The sequence below is a fragment of the Stigmatopora nigra genome, chromosome 23 (genome assembly GCF_051989575.1).
Source record: "Stigmatopora nigra isolate UIUO_SnigA chromosome 23, RoL_Snig_1.1, whole genome shotgun sequence".
NCBI classification, from domain to species: domain Eukaryota; kingdom Metazoa; phylum Chordata; class Actinopteri; order Syngnathiformes; family Syngnathidae; genus Stigmatopora; species Stigmatopora nigra.
The window spans coordinates 1,140,016-1,162,095 of NC_135530.1; the positions used below are offsets into that span (position 1 = coordinate 1,140,016).

The 22,080-nt window shown below is 44.1% G+C and overlaps 3 protein-coding genes across 5 annotated transcripts; 1 reads left to right on the top strand and 2 right to left on the bottom strand.

The window, feature by feature from the left end:
* Positions 1-36: 36 nt before the first annotated feature.
* On the bottom strand, positions 37-13,343 carry LOC144181080 (endosome/lysosome-associated apoptosis and autophagy regulator family member 2-like). Of its 3 annotated transcripts, XM_077709369.1 has the most exons (23): positions 13,189-13,343; positions 11,947-12,148; positions 7,309-7,429; positions 7,029-7,218; positions 6,801-6,948; positions 6,634-6,723; positions 6,451-6,556; positions 6,237-6,386; positions 5,697-5,785; positions 5,382-5,562; positions 4,784-4,912; positions 4,616-4,706; positions 4,444-4,546; positions 4,242-4,379; positions 3,398-3,670; positions 3,147-3,320; positions 2,466-2,655; positions 2,301-2,397; positions 2,131-2,232; positions 1,362-1,488; positions 1,127-1,305; positions 534-702; positions 37-444 (listed from the first exon to the last, which is right to left on the bottom strand). In XM_077709369.1, the coding sequence occupies exons 3-23, from the start codon at positions 7,427-7,429 to the stop codon at positions 373-375; spliced, it is 2,919 nt and encodes a 972-aa protein (XP_077565495.1). In that variant the 5' UTR covers positions 11,947-12,148; positions 13,189-13,343; the 3' UTR covers positions 37-372. The 3 variants fall into 3 exon arrangements, with proteins under 3 accessions (XP_077565495.1, XP_077565496.1, XP_077565494.1); XM_077709370.1 differs by lacking the exons at positions 11,947-12,148; positions 13,189-13,343 and adding an exon at positions 8,749-8,850; XM_077709368.1 differs by lacking the exons at positions 11,947-12,148; positions 13,189-13,343 and adding an exon at positions 8,328-8,718.
* nrip2 (nuclear receptor interacting protein 2) lies at positions 9,527-15,344 on the top strand. The gene is made up of 6 exons (XM_077709373.1): positions 9,527-9,702; positions 12,202-12,399; positions 13,086-13,168; positions 13,256-13,350; positions 13,857-13,909; positions 13,984-15,344. The coding sequence occupies exons 1-6, from the start codon at positions 9,547-9,549 to the stop codon at positions 14,080-14,082; spliced, it is 684 nt and encodes a 227-aa protein (XP_077565499.1). The 5' UTR covers positions 9,527-9,546; the 3' UTR covers positions 14,083-15,344.
* A 1,039-nt stretch (positions 15,345-16,383) lies between these two features.
* Positions 16,384-20,666, bottom strand: itfg2 (integrin alpha FG-GAP repeat containing 2). Its single transcript, XM_077709671.1, has 12 exons — positions 20,382-20,666; positions 19,982-20,077; positions 19,868-19,909; positions 19,636-19,804; positions 19,430-19,569; positions 18,823-19,004; positions 18,668-18,762; positions 18,553-18,606; positions 18,330-18,421; positions 18,137-18,254; positions 17,708-17,881; positions 16,384-17,063 (listed from the first exon to the last, which is right to left on the bottom strand). The coding sequence occupies exons 1-12, from the start codon at positions 20,475-20,477 to the stop codon at positions 17,002-17,004; spliced, it is 1,320 nt and encodes a 439-aa protein (XP_077565797.1). The 5' UTR covers positions 20,478-20,666; the 3' UTR covers positions 16,384-17,001.
* Between the last annotated feature and the right edge of the window lie 1,414 nt (positions 20,667-22,080).

Below are 22,080 nucleotides of genomic sequence, written 5' to 3' on the forward strand. Positions count from 1 at the left end.
TTTTGTGTTTTTTTCGAAACACCATTAAAACAAATGTACTGCAATGTATTTTTTATTTTATATAGTAAAATGTGCCCCTTCTCTGATTCCTCGTTTGCAACACTGCCTGAACAGCACAGTGGTCGAGCACAGTACTGCAGTTAAATGACAAAATACAAACTTATCCATTAAAAACAAACAAACAAAATGACTTTCTTCAACGTTAATAAATAACACCGATATAGATAAACAACCTTCAATCAAAAAAATGTACAAAAGACATAGTAAAGCCACACCCCCAGCATGAGCATGTTTTTACTGCCATCGACCAAATAGATTGGACGTCTATTTCTGTCAAAGGCAGGCAGTAGTAGATTCCATCCTGGCCAAATTCTATCCCAGCACCCAGTGGTCTGCCTCAGAGCTGTTGAGCTGCACAGACTCACTGCTGTCACCTCCTTCGTGCTGAAAGACATGTGCAGTGTAAAAATGTGTATGATCCAAATGCTGCTCGGACGTTTGGTCGCCGATATTTTAGACAGAATTTACTGCACCTTCTTAGCCATAGCCCGAAGCTTCCCCAGCAGCGAAGGTTTCCGAGTGTAAGCGCCATCGTCGTCATCGTCGGGGTCCTCTCCCTCGTCAAGGCCGCAACTGTCGGCGACGGGCAGCTCGCACTCCTTGTTGGCTGACATCACCAGACGGGAATATTTGTACTCCAACCTGGCGGGCGGGAGGAAGAAAGTATACTTTAAAAATGTGACAGATGAGCCGGGTCCACACAAGATACGATACAACTAAAAAAGTGCATCTGTTAACAGTACATATGAAACATCAACAGAAAAAACGGACTCAAGTATTAACATACTCATCATTCAAGTCAAACGTATAAAGTACTACAAAGTAAAGTAAAAAGGAATGTATTAAGAAATATTAAAATGTCATTTAAAAAAAGATACAAGGGCTGTAAAAGACGAAAAACAAATAAGAGTGGACAGAGCTACTACCACTGGCTTCCGCGTGACGGCGCCATCTTGGAAAAAAAATATTTGGACCACGTCGGCGGGCCAGATTAAAAACCCTAACGGTCCTAATGTGGCCCGCAGTCCGTAGGTTGCCCATAGCTTTGTATAAACCAATAAATGACCTCTTGTTCTTCTTCCAAAAGGAGTAGGTGATGGTAACCAACAGCACGGCCAAGAAGGCGCCCACGCCGGCGAACACCTTAAGCCACAGCGCCACCGAGGCGCAAGGAGCGGATCTTCTGGGAGGAAGCGTGACACCTTTGACGCACAGCCTTGGCTCGTTCCACAGGTAAAAGGTTTCCTGGAGATAGGCACGGTCAAAGAAGGGGATGTTATTGGGCGCGGTTGAGGGCCTACCTGGATGCCACCCTTGCAGGCGCCGTCCAGCTGGTGATAGTCGTCCTTGGTGCAGAGCGGGCAGGCACTAGCACTTTCCCATAGGAAGTGGAAGGTGCAGCCGTCACATGTCCCTGCTGGGCATGAGCTAGAAAAATAACAACAAAAAGCATTGAACGTTCCAGCCTGATCCAAGTTACGAGCCAATTCATTTTGTAAGTAGAGGTACCAATGTATTGCAATGTATGACTTTTTGGCAAGTTACTAATCAGCACACTGGTTAGGAAACATTGGTCTATTGCAGGATGGGCAAACTACGGCCCACGGGCCACATATGGCCCGTTAGGCTTTTTAATCCGGCCCGCCGACGTCCAATTTTTTATTTTTTTACCCCAAGATGGCTCTGTCTACTTGTATTTTTTTTCTTGTTTTACAGACCTTCTATCTTTTTTTAAAATTACATTTTAATATTTCTTAATACATTCCTTTTGACTTGACTTTGTACTTTATACTTTTAATGATGAGTATGTTAATTCTTTAGTCCTTTTTGTTCTGTTTGTTTCATATGTACTGTTAACAGATGCACTTTTTTATATGTATCGAATCTTGTGCTGACCCGGCCCGTCTGACAAATCTTTAAAGTCAATGTGGGCCCCGGGCCCAAAAGTTTTCCCACCCCTGGTCTGTTGTTACAAATGGCTAGCAAGTTCATAAAATATTTTCCCAAAAATCCTGTTTTGTCCTCAATGTTTTTGCACTTTTGCCATGATATTTATCATAATTGTCTGACCTGGGCACAGAGATCTGCCCACGTTCCGATTTTTGGGGATCACAGCGAACGACGATGACGGAACTGCGGCCTTGATCGCAGGAAGATGTCGCCTGTGTTGACCTGGAACATGAAAAATTCAAATAAATGTTTGGAAAGTGGACAAACATGAGTTTTTAGGACATGTCTACCTGTAGTAGAAATTAATATCTGGAAAATGGTTGGGGTTCAGCGGGAAGAGCTCGGCATTGACGCTCACACCGTCGAGAAAGCGCTCCACCGTGGCGCCTGGGAGGAGAAAAAAAAGCAAGGGTGACTTGGTGCTTCCCGCAAAACCCTCTGAAAAACGGGCGTACCGAGGAACATGTCGGCCAGGACCACGGACTGGGAGGAAATGGGCATCCGGAAACCGTGTCCATCGGCCGGGATGATGGTGGATTGGCAGAGGAATCCCTCGGCCGGGATGTCGCCGCCTCCTCGCTGGTCTTTGTCCAATGCGGCGCCAAAGTCGGTCAGGTTGTTTCTGCATGTCGCCGCTTTCCTACCCTGCGTGCCCCGTCGCAGTTACGCAAAATAAATCATTTCCCAACGTTTGGTCGCTGGTCTTTTGGTCACCGGTCTTTTGGTCGCTGGTCAAATGTACTTAGATATTTAATGGTACTTAGATATTAGACTCTCTCTCATGAATATAATTTTGAGAGCTCGCTTCAACAGTACTTAGATATTAAACAGTACTTAGATATTAAACAGTACTTAGATATGAAACAGTACTTCGATATGAAACAGTACTTCGATATGAAACAGTACTTCGATATGAAACAGTACTTCGATATGAAACAGTACTTCGATATGAAACAGTACTTCGATATGAAACAGTACTTAGATATTAAACTCTTTCTCATGAATATAATTTTGAGAGCTGGTTTCAACAGTACTTAGACATTAAACAGTACTTAGATATTAAACACTCTGTCACCATTTGACCGGCGACCAAAACACCAGCGACCAAACGTCCGAGCACGTGGAGGTGTTATTACCTGGTGTCCACACAGGCTGATGTTGAAGAGATGAAGGTACTTGGTACCTTTGGTGGTGAAGCTGGGGTTGAGCGCCAGGGTGGCGACGTCACTCAGCGCGCCAAGGTCATAGGTTAGCGTGCGATTGTCGCGCGTGTGCAAAAAGGAGCAGTCGCTGTAGCATCGAGAATGCTCCTGGTTGACGACACCCATTTTGGAGGGTTTTTATTGGGATGTGTTTTTAGGGTTAATAGATCAAATAATGAAGTCACCTTGTCGCTGACAGCGGCGGGCCCGCACGCCAGGCACGCCTCCAGGCCGTAGGTGTGGCGTCCCGCCAGGCGCGTGCCAGGGGGGCACTCCCGGCAACGGTTACTCTCGCCATGGATGTAGAAGCCCGGTGGGCACGGCACGCAGGAGGAGCTGGCCTGTTGCGAATTCTCTGGAACCAGTGCACACGCCCGGCATCCCGAGGCCACGCCTTCTAAGACGTTGGTCACGTGGATGGTGAAGACCTTGGCGTAGTCAGACACCAAGCGACGTACCTAGGAAAAAAGTAGCGACAATTGATGTCTGTCAATGTGATGAGTTTACTGTTGAAGCCAACTCTCAAAATTATATTCATGAGAGAGAGTTTAATATCGAAGTACTGTTTAATATCGAAGTATTGTTTAATATCTAAGTACTGTTTACTATCTAAGTACTGTTTAATATATAAGTACTGTTTACTATCTAAGTACGGTTTAATATCTAAGTACTGTTTAATATCTAAGTACTGTTTACTATCTAAGTATTGCTTACTATCTAAGTACTGTTTACTATCTAAGTACTGTTTACTATCTAAGCACTGTTTACTATCTAAGTACTGTTCAATATCTAAGTACTGTTTCATATCTAAGCACTGTTTAATATCTAAGTACTGCTTCATATCTAAGTACTGTTGAAACCAGCCATCAAAATTCTATTCATGAGAGAGAGTTTAATATCTAAGTACATTTGACTGGCGACCAAACGTCTGGTCACGCGACGTGAGGGAATACAAAAGACATTTGCCATGAACAAAGATAAAAAGGTCATAAGGTATCCTACCTTATTAGTATTTGATTGTGAACTTACTTCCTGAGCGTTGCTGGTCCTCTGGAAGGCCCACGTGAAGGTGACCGAGTCATTTCTGCTCAGGCTGTGGGAATACGATTGTCGGCTTTTGCTGCCTTGCCACGACTCTACCACCGTGGTGCTCTTACTGCGTACGTCCTGCCAAGCAAAGCCGTTACTTCGCCAGGTGAAAATCAACAGCGCCATTTTTTTCCCTGCTCACCATCATGAAGTAGAACTCGCAGTCGCCGCTGCAGTCCGTCTCAAACTCAAAGGTAACCTGCCCCACCTCACCGCCGCTCATGCCCGATAGCGAGGCCGGCACCCTGCAACCGACAGACACTTTGTCACGCTATCTATCGTCCACTGATCAAAATGTTACATCATCATCTTACTTAAATCCAGGCACGTGCAGGCTGAGGATGAGATAGTCATTGTCAGAAGAACCCGCTCCGCTGCGGACGTGGTCGCCGGCCACTTCCCAACCTGCGTGATGACGACACACCATATTACAAAACAACGAGGAGCTGGGCTTCCATCAGCAAGGCCATTGGAGCACTCACCGTTCATGCTGTCGCATTTGGAATTCCCTACGTTGAAGCAAGATGTCTTCATGTTGGCCGGAAGGACATTCCACCATCTGTAGTCATAGCCCAAAACGGGCTCTGTCCCGGAAGGGCACGCCGTGCAGGCTGCAAGAAAACGCAAAAGGCTCACCAAATGGACTTAGATATTATATTAAACAGTACTTAGATATTAAACTCTCTATCTTTAAGAGTTTGATATCTAAGAGAGAGAGAGTTTAATATCTAAGAGTCACTTAGATATGAAACTTTCTCTCTTAGATATTAAACTCTTTTAAAAAATATATTCATGGGAGAGAGTTTAATATCTAAGAGAAAATAAATCTTTCAGCACTAAGCTTTTGCCTTTAGGCGTCCTTCTCATAAATTTGTATCATGACTACGATAATCCCCTTTTTATCCGAAAAAAAATCACGATGCTCAAAAGTCATGTCTCAAAAATGATACGTTGGTCCCTAAAGGGTTACTTTGATCATTGACCCCTGACCCACAGAGAACAACTTCTTCTTCTTCTTCTTCGGGATCAACCGGTTCAACAACATGCCTTGACTGAATTGACATCCCTGCTCATTTGTACCGTAAGTTCCATCTGAGCGCATTCCGGGCGGGCAGGGCGAGCAGGTAGAGTCGTTGCTGTTGAAGAAACCCGGGTTGCACGGCGGGCACGCCTCCTTCGCTTCTGGTGGGGGCAATGCCACGGCGTCAGTGGAGTTCTCCTCGCAGATCTTGGGTTCCACCCAGAGATACACAGCCCGCGTCTGAGAAAAAAACAACAATGCTCACTTGACATGACACATAATTACCTACCATTGCCAAACCAGTATTTGAATTAAAAACCTTTATGAGGAACGAGGAAGGGGAATAAAAAGTACACATGTGTGTATTAACTGACCTTGCCTTCACTGTCGCAAGGCGTGTGGATTTGAAAGTAGTCCCGCTCTGAGCATGGTGGCCTCACCTTGCACTCGGCCCATCCTTCAACTGAGCCAGGTAAAACAACAACAAAAAAGAAAAAAACAATATTTAATCAAACAGGGTGCACTTAAAAGTCTAAAACTTTCTCCAAAATGGATGGGGTGCCCAATCATTATGCACTAAATTCAAGATTCTGTAGATGTCGCTGTATGACGCTGATAGCTTAACTCTCTGGGTACCGTATTTTCACGACTATAAGGCGCACCGCATTATAAGGCGCACCCTCAATGAATGACATTTTTTCCATATATAAGGCGCACTGGATTATAAGGCGCACTGTGTATTTTGGAGAAAATTTAAGACTTTTAAGTGCGCCTTATAGTCGTGAAAATACGGTACATTGCTTGCTGACGCACTATATTTATATAGTGGGGTTTGGGGTTAAGGTTAGAGTTAGGTCAAGGGTTATTTGTGTCTATGTCGACGGTGGCCAATAAGTTCACATGAAGGCACTTACGTGAGTAGTGGTTTTCCGGGCAGGGTGCACAAGAAGTGGCTTTCTTGCGGGAGAATGTGTCGGTTGGGCAGGGGCGGCAGGACGACGAGCCGGCGCTGGTGCTGAACCAGCCGGGTCGGCAGGGGAAACACTTGGAGGTGTAGGCTACACCTAAAGTACACAAAAGTTGCATTAAGTCAATGGGCCTCCCCCGCATGTCTTCCACACGTTTTACCTTCAATTTCAATGTCCTTCAGTAGCACGGCTTTGACCATCTTCCCGCCCACTAGAATACCCGTGGTTCTCCAGTAGAGGATGTTGGTACCTGCCCACAGGTTGATCTACATACAACAAGTCTGCGTAAGATGCGGGAATACGTAGCACGTTGAGAGTTGCGTGTAAAAGCATTTGCACTGACCGTGTGCGTTCCCCATTCTCCGTTCCCGGTAACCTTTATCCACCTTTGCTCTTCACTCTGGCTCATCTCCTGGCACTGCTCGTTCTGGACCTGAAGACAAAGACGAGTCGAACTCTGAAAAACCCTCTTAGTGAAGGCGGTGGTCGCAGATAGACGTTGTCGCTCACGTAGAACTCAAAGAAGATGTTGTTATCCGGGTACTGGTAGGTGAAGGAAACCGAACCTTGCTTCTCCAAGTGGACCACGTACACTAAGGACACCGTGCACTCGTCCCGGTTGGACTCCAAATACACACCTCTTGGCGTCCACGTGGAGCTGCGCCGTCCCAAACAAAAAATGCAGGTAAATCCAAGCAAAACTTGGCGCCGGGCGGGTATGCAACGACATTACCGTACTTATTACACGCTTGGAAATTGCCGTCTGGAGGTCTGGCGTTGAGGAAGCTCCCGATGCTGAGGAACCCAGTGGGGAGCGCGTCCCATTGGTCGAAGCGTAGACCGCTGCCCAGCGAGTAGGAGCCCGCCGCGCATGGCGTACACGACTGCGTGCTCATGTCCAGATACTTCCCGGCCGAGCAGGAGAAGCCTGAAAAGAGAATAATCCGGAATCATCTTTCAATCAAAGACAATGGCGGCGGGTCAGGACAGAACGAGCCACGGGTGGGCGGACACTCACTGCAATCGGTCCCTCGGCTGGGGGGCGGCAAGCCGGAACAGCTGCCCGCTTTGAGCGGTATGGCCACCCTCCAGCGGGATCCCATGGCGTCACATTCCGTGTACTGGAAGTAGTAGTCCATCTGGTACAAGAGTAAAACATCCCTTATGATGACAATCGACTGTTAATGGACGCTAGATCCAAAGTGGCAGTGCTGACCCTGATCACCACGGCAACCCATTGCCAGGCAGCGCGCTAGTGGGCTAGAGAGGATGAGAGCAGCGAGGCGTGTTGTGAACTCACTTGGCCAAAACAAGATAGGATTGACTTTTTAGATGTCACTTTTTTTGTCTACTAACTCAATACTATCTCTGATGGTGAACCATATCGTAAAAGAATCTCATTGTGCTCACTATTTTTGACTTCTGATGACAATTAGGCTTTTTGTTGTTGATGATGACGACAGGGCCTATGTCCGATTAGTATTATTATTATTAGAATACTGACCGACATTGTCAGACATTTTCCCGAAAATGTTCTATGTGCATTCCGTCCTAATCCCGATGCAACAAATCTATATTCCTCTTTTCATTCAGGCAGAAAAGCGGCCTGCCACAAGCCATCCTAGACAATACAAACAGCGTTTACCACGGGGGGAAAGCGATAAGGATCCGAGGAACAGTCTCCCCATCTCCCGGGTGACTCATACCAGTGGTTGCCATGGTGACTGATGCGAGGACATCATTTTGGGGGGGATGTTGGGTCTGAAGTATGTCCTCTGAAATGCACATGTTATTGTGACTCCTGTTTTACGCAACTTCTGCACAGGGGATTATTCTTGGCGACTAAAAAAAGCAACACCTGGAGTTGAGTACTACCAAATCCAGCTCTTTGAAATTGTACATTGAATGACTGCTTTGCCAATAAGGACCAGGATGTCAATCATCCCTGATTCACTCCAATCAGGCGCAAATCAGGAACATAAGTCATAAATGATATTTAGCAAGGATGTACACGTAATAGTGCTTGACTGAGCTCACCTCATCGCACGGCGGTAGCGTGGCGTCCACGCAGGTTGCCCCGAGAGCGGCGATGACGACGAGCACTACCGTCGAGCAGCGGTTGGACCGCGCGACCCAAGCCGGGTCCGACATCCCTTCAATCGGACTATGAAGAGCGGACAGCCCGCTCCACCGAGCGTCGATTCGGTTGGGGCGTGCGCATCAATGACGCGCGGCTGTCTTTTTGCACATGCAAACGTCAAACCATGCGGAAAGGAGATGACATTTCCTGCTATCAAATTAAAAGAGCATCATCTCACTTAAATGTTACCCATCTTGAAATCGCATCCAAGAATGGCTTGCTTTAACCACGCTATTCTTAATCGGTTGGAGTCGTTTTATGAATGTAAAGAAGCAGCGAATTAAGAAAAAAAAACAAACCTGGTGGGGTAATGTTTACCTTGTACCGCCAGGCGGCGAAAGTGCAGAAAAAAATACGAAAGAAAGCCAGAAAAAAGGAAGAGCTCGCAACAAAATCAAAGTCAAACTTGCCACCAAACAAGACGGGACTAGGCTCAATGACATAAACAACAAGTTGAACATTCTGGCTAGACTATGCAGATGCCATCTTAGTTTACAAAATCTTCCATCAAATAGCTCCTCCCCCACTGCAAGATTTTATACAAAAAAAATCCAAAACATCAACAATGGCTGGCTCTAGAGGTGACTGTAAAGTAGTGAGTGCTTCATACCTGGAAGTCAATAGCAATTACCCTATTTTCACCACTATAAGGCACACTTAAAAGTCTTACATTTTCTCCAAAATAGACAGTGCGCCTTATAATACAGTGCGCCTTATATATGGAAAAATGTCATTCATTGAGGGTGCGCCTTATAGTCGTGAAAATACGGTAATCTTGGAAAGAAAGAAAAAAAAAAACAAAGCTAAATCCACTTGTAATGTAACCAGTTAGCCCAGAGATGGCAACAAATACCAGCATTGAACTCAACTGAATTTAACCTTCACAAGGACTCAACAATTCATACATAGGGAGGCAGGCAATGATGGAGGGAGGGAGGGAGGCAATGAGGGAGGGAGGGGAATCCGCTCACGGGGAAAACACACAGGAGGATGCTCATCCCAGCCAGATCCACATCCGGGAGCGACGCGTGAAATCGACGCAGTTTATGCAATTTCTCAGGGAAGGGGTTAGTTAGCATTTTTTTTTTTAGGGCTGGGGTGGGGGGTTTTTGTACCATGAGCGAAGCCAAGAAAGGCGATCTGGCCATCCGTGATAAAGCCATCCAGCATCAGCAACGCCGGCTCAAGCAGGCCACTCAGTTTACGCACAAGGACTCGGCTGACCTGCTTCCCCTGGACGGCCTCAAGAGACTGGGGACGTCCAAAGACCTGGTGAGTCCCACAAATGGACACTCGACTCGTTTTTTGAGTGACGCTGACGGCCATATACAAAAAAAAGTCTTTGCCAGGTTCCAGACAAACATTGATTGGACATGGAGCACTGTCAATGGCAGCTAATGAGTGACCCCATGCAGGGTTGACTCTATTTTCCACACACTTTAATGTCAATAGTAACGATTGCGTGTCATGTTCAATCCATTTTCGGAGTGGGATGGGCAAATGAATAATACCGTCAGAAGCAGAACCAAAAATGAGCATCATTAGAAAAATAAAATGTGCAAATGGTCCAATCATATCATTGTTTTGTTGAAAAGAATCATTCATATTCAATTGTCCTGAATGTTTTAGCAACAAAAATATTCAAATGATCAATATATCAGTTGGAAAGCATTGAATTCAATCTATTTGGAAGATCGTTTTGTCCCAAAAATCATGAAATTGCTGTTAAAAAGCCTAAGTATGTCAGCATGATACCCATTAACACATTTGCACCGGTTACTTTTCTTGAAATCTCAAAACGCAGCAGAAAAAAGGGACTGTCGAGGAAAGGGAATTTTGAAATATGACCAATCGAGCTCTGTATGGCAAAAATATAGTTAATTTGGATGAATTGAAGAAGCTAGTCACCCATTACAATACGCTACCCGACTGTTACAATCTGTCATTTGTTGTGGAATGGAAATTGTCCATCAAAAACACATCCAATGACAAAAAAATGATTTATCAGGACTTACAACAAGCCCATAAACACTTCCATTTCTTTTACCGACTTCACTTTGGGGCTAAATAGCAAAGCAAGTTTGCTTTCCAAACAAAAAAAAAATGCAGAAAAACAAATAGTAGTGTAGCCAAGGTTAAAACCATGCTAACATTGGGATCATTTTCAGAGTTTATCTGTCGTAAACTTTGGTCCATTTGAACTGGAAGGCTGGGTCTGCCAACCCTCCCACTTCAATGGTGAATCTAAATAAACATGGCGTCCATAAGAGACGCCTATCTCAGACAGCTGGTGCACAGTTTTCTTAATCCTCCCCCCACCACCGGTGTTTTATATTCATCTCCAAATGTTAAGGCTATTTTTTCCTAGCAGCAGAAACAGGACTTGCAATAAAGCTGGCACCCATTAAAATACAAAGGCTTTAAATGCTCCCTTCATGATTATCATTAGAGCATCTGAGTGGATGTTTAGCGGGAAGACGCTGGGCTAAGAATAGTCGACAAAAACAAGCCCGACAAATAGCATCTCGGCACAGATAGTCTTTTTTTGAGGTGTTTTCCTCTGCAGACAAATTGGATTTATAAAGCCAATTCAATTTGAAGCTCCGTGCTTGCCTGTTCGCGGTCTGCCACGCCACCGTCACCGCAAATTACGTTAGGAGGTTAGAGGCAGGGTCGCGCTGTAGCCACTATATTAGGTACCGTACGCCACGGTGAAAAAGTATTAAAGTGACAGCTGTACGGGAACCGGTAGATGTAAAGCCGACGCGGGGCGCCTACTCTGCGGGGAAGTAGGAAGGAGGTCGTCAAAAAGGTCATGTGACTGGCTGGAGGCTGATGCACGGTGGTAATTAGCTGGAGTGATAGAGTCCAGAAGCGTGCACTTGTGCTATTATTAGAGAGCTGTCCAGGGTGCTGGGAAGTTTGGTCGCTCGTTTTTTGGTCCCTTTTGGTCGCCGGTCAAATGGTGACAGAGAGTTTACTGTTGAAGCCAGCTCTCAAAATTAGATTCATGAGAGAGAGTTTAGTATCGAAGTGCTGCTTAATATCTAAGTACTTTTTCATATCGAAGTACTGTTTAATATCGAAGTACTGTTGAAAACACTAGATATTTAGATATTATACTCTCTCTTGAATATAATTTTGAGAGCTGGTTTCAAAAGTACTCAGATATTAAACAGTACTTAGATATGAAACAGCATTTAGATAGTAAACAATACTTAGATATTAAACAGTACTTCGATATTAAACAGTACTCAGATATTAAACAGTACTTCGATATTAAACAGCACTTCGATATGAAATAGCACTTAGATATTAAACAGTACTTAGATATTAAACAGTACTTTGATATTAAACTCTCTCTCTCTCGTATATTTCGAGATTTTTCATTCTTACTCAATATTTGCTGATATTACCACTGTTCCATCCAATTCAAAATGCTTGGATCCAATGAATACCACAATTTTATACATATTTGATTTAGTTAGCAGCAAATAATGCTCGTAGATGACTCACTTGTTTACTTTTGGGCTCTTGGATTGGATTGGAAGGATCAAAAAATGAAGCCAAGGCAAGTCTGTTGACTTTTTGGCGCTCAGCCAAGCAGACAATGTCTTCTCTTGCTGTTACCGTCAATGCCAGCCAATAGCGGACCCCCGTTGTCACGTTGGTCAATCCCCGGGGTCATGTTGGCGCCAGGCTTCATGGCAAATGGACACTGGAAAGAGACGAGAACATGCATGATGACGAGAATGTGTTGTTGGCAAAAAGCAACCCCACAGCGTGGTGCAGCGCCGCCTCCTGGAGGGCAACGTCACGCGGCTGCGAGGCGAGGCCCGTGATTCGGCAGCACGGGTGCGCTCACCGTTGGCCGACGACGGAGCCAAGGACAACGAGGACGGCGAGGGGAGTCTAGCGGACGACGCCGTCGAAACCCCCGACCTGACTGCGCTGCTCGTTAATTGCCAGGTAGACCAAACGCCATTTTTGTCTACCGAAAGTAACGGGCTTTTCATCCATTTTGACTAGGACACTTTTGACTAGGTATTTTCATGACTATAGGGCTCACTGGATTATAAGGCGCACCTTCAATGAATGACATATTTTGAAACTTTTTCCATACATAAGGCGCACTGGTATATAAGGCGCCTTATAGTCGTGAAAATACGGTACAATTCATTTGGACTCCAGGTCTAAATGAACTAAATGTCTAACTCCGTCAATGGTGTTAGGGTTATTCTGGGATACTATTATATATGTGTGCATTTACATTACAGATAACTAAAAAAAAACAACCTAACAAATGGCAATCAAGAGGTTAAAAAATAGAACTACCAACAAAAAAAAAATAGAATGAAAACTGTGACAAAATAAGTATTTTTCAAAATCTGTAACAGCATCAGCATCGTCCTTTGTCCTTTTTCTCCGAGTGCTCCATTGGTACTCATATCTCGCCGCCGTCTATTTTTAAACTTCTCGGTGAGAAAAGAGAGCGCGAGGCCGAGAAAAAAGAAGGAATAAAAAACCCTGAGGCTTTGCGGGGTAGCTGATAAGCTACTCTGCACACAACCACAGAGCTCCAACACATCAAAACAATAAAAGGGAGAAAAAAATACAGCCTTTGTTGAACCTCCATTTTGTGTCTTTTTTTGCAGTGTCGTGATAGTGAGTTGAAAGTGTCTTTAAATACCAGGAGCGCGCATAACCACATCTCGCCATCTTGTTGTCAAAGGCTCGGGTAAGGATGGCATTTCTTACCTGGCAGAGGTTAAGGTAGGTCCACTTGGAACTGATCCCCTCCCGCCCCTGTCTGGTTTGCCCGCAGCCTCTCAGCGACCAGTCAGGAAAACAGCAGCCTGGTGAGCGGTCTCCAGCTTCAGTTGGGTTCCAGGACCTTCCAGTGCTCAGCTTTGCTCCAAGGTACTAAAAGGACAACAACAACATAACAATTTTGCATGATTTTTTGGGATAAATTGTGCTAGATTGCAATTTTTGCCAAAAATATAAAAGATGTCAATGGTTTTAGGTCATACATACAAACTACGGCCAAATTAAGTATTTTTTTCCAAGATGGCACAGTAGCTGTGTCCATTCTTATTTGTTTTTCCTGTTTTACAGCCCCTCTATCTTTTTTGAAATGACATTTTCATATTTCTTAATACATTCCCTTTTACTTTACTTTGTAGTACTTTATACTTTTTACTTGAATGATGAGTATCTTAATACTTGAGTCCTTTTTTTCTGTTTCTGTTTCATATGTACTGCTAACGGATGCACTTTTTTATATGTATCAAATCTTGTGCTGACCCGGCCCAAAAGTTTGCCCACCCCTGCTTTAGTTCCATCCTGAAATCTGGAATTTTGTTCCTAAAGACGTCAGTTATTTGAGGAAAAATGTTGACAAGTGATGATTAAATCTTTTCCAGAGGACGAGACGCCCGAGCTGAGCCTGGGTTTGCACACGCTACTTCAACTCAAAGTAAGATGAAGACAACATTAAATAAATACAAGTTAAAAAAAGCCACAAAATGCCATCCTGCTCACCTTCTGCAGTGTTGCCTGGACCTGGATCGTCGCGTACTAAAGATGGCTGACTCCGAGGACCTTCCTTTCCTGCCCTGCCAAAAAACCCAAGATTCCGAGGAGGCGTGAGCCGGGAATGTGCGGGTGAGCGTGGGACCAACCCGCACGGTCGTCTTTCACTGCCATTGATGGCGTTTGTCCAATCCATTTGATCTGGAGAAAGCTAAATCGAAATCGTTTGATTGGCGGGCCACATTCATGCCAACTACTACATGTCACGTTGGGCCGGGCCGCTTTATTTTTTGCCCTAAAAATGATTAGTGATTCCACCGGAAAGCCCATTGGACATTTTGTGTGCAATTGTCAAGTATGAAAACATTCCACGTGCATGACGTTGTGCCTGCATGTTTGTGTAACCCGTCCGATGGTGCAAAACCTCACGCTACCATGAAATTAAAGAAAGCCCAGCTGCCTTCCCACGCCGCCTTTGTTAAAAGCTTTGCGTTTTTTTTTTAAATAGTTTGGGAGCGCCTTCAAAAACCTCCATTTTTGCCTCTCTAGTGTTTTCTTAATGGTAGCGTACTTTGGCAATAGAGTGCTATTTGCCTTTTTTTGTTTAGTATGTAAGAAAAATTGATATTAGCAAACTAGCCTGCCAACCACAGATGACAATATGAAGAAGAAAAAAATGCCTAATTGGTATTTAGGTGGTCAAAAAAGACATTTTCTCATATTTAGCGCCACACCTTGTTTCAAATTTGATTTTTTTTTTTTGTTTAGATTTAACATAAAAATGTAGGATTGAGTTTAACATAAAAATTTGCACTTTAGAAATTAATATGTTGAAGTAATAAGATGCTAAATACTTAATGTGAAAAACAGACATGGTGAGCCGCTAAATATGTCAAGAAATGTTTTAACTGAGTACAGCTTTCCTCACACAGGTCCACCACAAAATAGTACATAGGTTACCGTATTTTCTGGCATATAAGCCGTATTTGTAAAATGATGACTGAATCAGGTACGGCTTATATGCGAAGAACACTTGCTATAAATCTCTTTTGTTGGCAAAGTAATATTTACTATTTGTTGGTTATTTTCTGTTTTGCAGTAAAAAAAAAAACAACCATTACTAGATGAATTATTTCCTGATGATATTGACCCAAATGATGTGCTTTTGATTGACACAATAGCTCAGAAGTGAGTTCTTAAGATTTTCCCTTTTAGGAAATTGTCAAATTCAACAATTATAAGGGTGCGGCTTATATGCGAGTATATACGGTAATTGCTGGATGTTGGTGGTTGGCAGTTTGGCCTTTTTTGATGTTTCTCCTCACTCTTTATCAAAGTATTTTGTCTGTTTGACAAATAAAAGATGTGTATTCTGGCCATCTCTGTGCCTCGTTTTCTTATCTGTGCTCCAGCTGGCAGTTTAGGATTCACCAAAAAGGTCACCTCGCCCCCCCTCCACAAAAAAATAACCCCATGTGACCAAATGAGAAAAAATAAACAGTGCTTCCTTTTTATGGAAAGTGCGTCTCGGCTCTATACAGACCAAAATGTCAACAACGGGGCAATGGAGGCTTAATTCTTTCTTTTCTAGTTAGGTCTTGAAATAGGTTGTTGTTTTTTTCTTTTCTCGCCGCTCGCGCCAACGACGGAAATACGAGAAGGCGGGCGAGAGAAAATCCCCGCTTGAATGAGCCGCCTCGCCACATCCTGTTAGTGAGCGAGCAATCACACCTTTGCAGGCGAGAAAGCAAAGCAAAAAAATCTATATCGCGCATAGAACAGGGCTGGGCAAACTTTTTAACTTTAAAAATTTGATGGATGGGTTAGGGTCAGCACAAGATTGGATACATATAAAAAAGTGCATCCGTTAACAGTACATATGAAAGATAAACAGAAAAAAAGGACTAAAGCATTAACATACTCATCATTAAAGTAAAAAGTATAAAGTACTACAAAGTAAAGTAAAAAGGAATGTATTAAGAAATATTAAAATGTCATTTAAAAAAAGATAGAAGGGCTGTAAAACACCAAAAACAAATAAGAGTGGACACAGCTACTGCCACTGGCTTCCGTGTGACGGCGCCATCTTGCCAAAAAAACATAATTGGACAACATTGGTGGGCCAGATTAAAAAGCCTAACGGGCCGTATGAGGCCCGCGGGCCGTAGTTTGCCCATGTCTGGTCTAGACTAATGGGAAACAAGGGTATTACAGGGAAAGGGAAATGAATGAGGTCATTGAGTTTTACTATAATTTGGACAATGTCAACGGGCCGGATTAAAAAGCCTAACGGGCCATAGTATTTCTGCCATAGAACAACAACAAAAGCAACACTTTTGCAATGAGTCTGTCGTTCCACAGGGTAGCGAATAATGGCGGCGCCGTACTTACATAAAGCCCCACTGAGACAATCAAATGCCCATTTTTTAAACAGATTTTAATTCCACGCACAGCAGGTGCATACAGAACTATCCTTCCAGAGTCGTTCATATCACTACATTTCTCATTCCTACCTTCACCGCCTGTAGTTGTGTAATCTGCCGCTTATTGGCGTTGTCTTTTACCCCTTGACGTGGCGTTAGTTTTAATACCCCGTCGCATTTTAGCCAGCTCGAATGATAACCTTTGACGGCGACCAAAACGACAAGCTTCTTTCTGTCAACCATAGCGGCGGTGTATTAAAACGGGAATTGGTCAGCGTTGTGGGCTGACAAATTTCCTGAGGCGAGGGGGGCACAGCTGGCTGTCACTACGCATAACATACACATTCATCTTATGTAACTGGCCAGACGAGCCAACGGCTACACAACCAATGAGGAGAGAGGCCTGTTGTGTCCTTTGCAGAAAGAGAAAATGGCCACCTTTTGACCATGCCAGACATCTACAGGCGATAAACTCATTTAAAACGACTGGACGCCTGTCATTGTCAATGGCAGACTGACAGGGAGAAAAAGCGCCCCCGCTTGCCTGTCGCCTTTGATTGGCGGCGGCTTTGCTTTGCAAGTGTTTGTTTACTTGCGAAAAACAAAAAATGAATCAACGTGCGTCTTTGTAGAGAACGTCTGCTAGAAGAGCTCTGACAGCCGCCGGCTCACCATCTGCGGAGAGGAGAGTACGCTGGTTGTGTTTCACATTGACAGTGATTGATGTCTAATCGGGTGTTTCCCAACCATTGTGCTGTGATCAATAAATCAAGAGCGCCGTCGGTATGGGACTTATTTTTTACATCACGTGAACCACATTTGGCAACAAAAATGTGCAAAACGTCATACTTTTTTGGGTGATTCTTTCATTTCTATTGATGAAACTTTAATGAGAATGACTTTCTATTGTAGATATAGGTAAGAGAAATTTAAATGAGATTTTTGCAATGCCCCGCGGCTCAAAAACGGTTGGGAAACAGTCAAATAATCAATTTGATCTCCTAAGCAATGTTCCCTCTATTTTTTCATGTAAAACATGCTGTAAAAGACAAAAAAACATAAGAGTGGACAGAGCTACTGCCACTGGTTGCCACGTAAACGGCGTAATCATGGAGAAAGGGGTTAAAAAACCCCCTAAAAAAAGTTTTGATTTTATTTACTGCACGCCATATGATTGCTGCTGCGCAGAGAGTACGAGAGTAGTGCGCAATTGAGCTTTGAGGGAACATTGCTTCTAAGGATTGAATGATTTAAATGCGGCATGATTCAAAAATTAGCATTTCAAGGCTTGTGGAGACTTCTTTTTTAGGCACACTCACCGACTCCCATTGCCGCTAAGTGAGATCTGAATTCAGGGCGCTGGTCCAGAACACGCACCAAGTTGGTGGATTCCATCCGCTCCAGTTGCACCTTCCAGTAAATGTAAATCTTTTGGTTGAAGCTGACGTATACCAAACAAGGGGTGTTTTTGCCTTCTTTGCACGCATATTGACCTAAACATGGAGGAAGAGGGGGTTATTATTCAACTCAATGTGCATTTATTGTTTTTATTTGAACACCAACAGAATGGTTGGGTTTTGCTGCTATCTGCTGGCAGATGAAGGAGATTTGCTTGAAATTATTGCAGTGTTTCATTAAAAAGTAAGTAGAGGTACCACTATATTTTAGTCTACCAATGGAAATTCAAGGGAATCCAAATATCTTCTATTTACATCTACATTGCCCACAAACGTCATCCAATTCCTCACCAGCGCAGAAGGCGTTGACGTTTTCATCAAACTGGAAGCGCACGACGGCGCGGTTATGGTCGATGATGTACGTCTGGCCGTCCCAGGCACATGCCACCACCTCTTCTCGACCATCCCTCTGAAACCAATCAGCTTGATTTATTTTTCGATTTACAAAAGAAGAAAAAAAACTCAAACAGTGCAAAAACCAGACCGTGACATCGAGTTTCTGCAGGGCAAATAGCTGATGATCTACTTGCACCGACCATAGCAACTGCTCGGAACTGTCCATCAACTTCAGGGTACCTGTGTTAAACAGCCAAGTGGGAAATTCACAAGGAATGAGGATCATTTGGCTTGGGTCTAATTTGAATGGAAGCTCCTAGGGGGATGTCGGCTAATCCCAGATTTTTTTGATGAATTATTGATACGCTTACCATCTAAAGTGCAAAGCGCAAAAAGGCCACATTTAGACGACTCCTCTTTTGAGCCTGTTGAGGAAACGCCGTCCATGAGTGGGTCTAAAAATTCAGATTTGTGAGTGAACGTCACCTTTGTGGATGCTTCCAATGAGATGCGTGGACACATTCTTGTTATGAATCCGCCCGGTGGTCAGATGGAGAACCACATCCGCAGAGGACTCCTCGCTGAAATCGCCGATATTTGCTTAATGCCGGTTGGTCAATGGCCGTTTTTTTTGTCGCTACCTGGCGGTCTCGCCGACGCAGAAGTCTTCGTCGTCATCATCGTTGTCGTCGTCGTCGTCATCGGTTACCGACGAATCCTGCAGCGTCCAGGAGCACAGCAGGATGGCGTAACCGCAACCGGGCTGGGACACCATCAGCTGAGGGAGGCCCTCGCGACCCGGGTTCACCGCCAGACTGTCCACCTGAAACACAGAAAAACATTTAGTTGTATTGATTGTCACAATGTGCCATTTTCGGTTGTCATTTGACATTTCCCAATGACGGCTTTAGATCAGGGGATCGCATCACTATGTCAATGAATGCATATATTTCCCATAACCAACTCTCGTCTTCTCTGCGCAGCAGCAATCATATGGCGCGCAGTACCGTATTTTCACGACTATAAGGCGCACTAAAAAGTCTTAAATTTTCTACAAAATAGACAGTGCGCCTTATAGTCGTGAAAATATGGTAAATAAAATCCAAACTTTTTTTTTTACTCCTTTCCCCATGATGGCGCCGGATTACGTGGCAGCAAGTGGCAGTAGCTCTGTCCACTCTTATGTTTTTTTATGTTTTACAGCATGTTTTATATAGAAAAATAAGAGGTAACATTGTCCATGCAAACCTGTCCTTCCAGCAACCACTTTTTGAGTAGAACCAGCTGACTGGATCCCGCTTCGGAAGAATCCGATGATTCTTCCCACCGGAAGGCTCGAACCACTCGGTCGGTGTAGCCCACCACCAGCTCGTTGCGCCCATCACCATCTGCGCGAAGAGCCGACGCCGATTGAGAAAAGTCAAATATTAGGAGGCGGGGTTAAACGCTCGTACCGATGTCGCTGATGAGGAGGACTTTGGTGTTGGCCGGGATATGCTGGGTGAAGAAGGGCTTCTGATCGTCCCCGGCTGAGCCTTCGTGAAGGCTCGCCGAGTCCACCTTTGCGGCGCTCAAGTCAAAGAGGTCGAACCAGCCTTCGGCACCCACTCCCACCACGTGGTTCTGACAGAAAATATTGTCGTTAGAATGGGATTCTTGGCCTTTGCCACAGATCTACAGGCGTACCTTCCCCTTGTGGCAAACGTCGCCCACCGCCACACATGTCAGCTGGGAAGAAAAGTTCAATGTTAGGTCAAGTCAAGCGCCATTGAGATCTGTCCTGGTTTGAATATGGCCTACCGAGCCCGAGCAGGTTCTGGTGAGCCACGCTTTGCTGTCGTCGTTCTTGAATACGTGGAGCTTGCCGCTGGTGTCGCCCACCACGAGCTCGTTCAACTAAAAGGAAAGTAGAGAAAAAGGAAAGAGATGAGGAAGAATTAGAGGTCACAAAGGAAGGAAAACCCAGGACAGATCAGTCAAGGATGTGGGAATAAAATGTCAATCAAAATGAAAAAAAAAAGTTGTTTTTACCAAGCCTATATTTTATAGTAATACAAATACTGCAACATTTATACAAAACAGTGTACACATCCATTGAAGATTGTAAAAACAGTGGATTAATACTAATATTATTAAAATTTTGAAAAAAATGACAAAATAATGAAAAGATCTTCCCTCAAGGTGCATAAGACTTTCTCACCGAGTCGTTATCTGCATCTCCAAGACAAATGGCGTGAGGAAAGAGGGTACCCGTAAAGTCCAAACTCACACGATGCACATAATTCAACGACCTCATACTTGGGCTCGAAAATGACTAAAAACAGCTTGAGAAACAAATTTGCTGATTTGAATGCAGCTTTTGCGACCACTTACCTACCCTTACAAGATGCAATCATTTGCTCTCCTATCAAAACTGTTTTTATAAACCTTGCAATCATTTATCTTAAGATACAACAAGAATAAAACGCGCACCCTGGTAAATAAAGTCATGTGATCATAGAGTAAAGAAGCTGAAATGGGACAAAAAGCACAAGCATTTAATTTGCGTCAGTACTGTGTACATCCACAGGAGGGCAGTGCTTCCTACATCTTTTCTTTTCCATTTTTATTCATTTTATTCTGTTTGAATGCAAAAAAATGTTTATTACAGAGCCATTTGTTAATGTCACTTATCTCTATATTGGTCTATTGCATGTGTTTGTTTCCTATGTAAACTGAAAATATGGCTGAATATTAATATTTAACTCAATGTCAACAATAGACGTCCAATCAATCTCAATCCAAATTGATTGGATGTCTATTACCGTCAAAGATTGCCAATGTGGAAAAATTATGTTAAAAAAAGAGCCGCTCCATTATGTATTAGCACATTACTCTACAGGTACAATTCAGTTGTCTTTAACTTTTATCATTCATAGACTAAAAAAAACTACAAATTCTTAAGACTTTTTCCAGTAATGAACTTTTTCGGGTTAAACAGCTCCCAACCGGGCGCCCAGATGTCCCACCCTAGCTGCCGGGAGTGATCCACAAGGCCTCACAAAGCACTAATTGGACTCTGGAAGCGTTGGCGAGGGCGCGGATTGGTTTCACACACGCCGAGTGCTCAATAGAACCCACGCTCCTTTTCTAAACTGCCTTGCTGAGCTCAACACAGAGGCGGTCCGAAAGGGGGGGTCTGGAGGGGGGTTTCTGGCTAGGGTCAAATAAAAGAAAGTAGGGAATGGGGGTCTGCACTCAATAGAAGCTTGATTTTGAATACTAGCAATGCAGAAAATTGCACAATTTATTACTTGAGGACGCGGGGAAGGGATAAAGAAGGGAGCTGGGGAAGGGAGTAAGGGGTGTTCTGTTCCACCCTGACTGACAACTTCTATTATGTGGCACTCTCCCAAAGCCACAATAACGCACACAGCACAGCGCCTGCTGGACGCTACAGTAACACTATCAAGTGGAGCCAATCGTACACAAAGGGGCCCCCATGGCTGTCCCTAGTGGCCCCCATCTCATCCCTCATACGGACCGTGAACTGCTCCAATCTAAGTGGAACATTTCAGCCTGACTGGAACATCAGTGGGATGCCATACTGTCGATAAAGGAAGGGAAATTGCATATGTGAATGAAGAAAATCACCTAAAGTGGGTCGTTTTACACAAAATAGGACTAAAGTGGTGATCTAGTGCAAGTAAACAAAGCAAGAAATGACTTCTACAATGTAGTTTGGCCATTTATGACAGGAATGTCTGTGTTTTTAATGCATGGATTGGTAGATTGGACATGCAATCTATTTGGAGCAGGAGGGGAAACTGATTGAACGTCAATGGCAGCAAAGTGAGTTGAGTCTTAAAGGCAACTTTCGCTGCAAAAAGAACACCCACACCCACATAGACTGTGTTTGT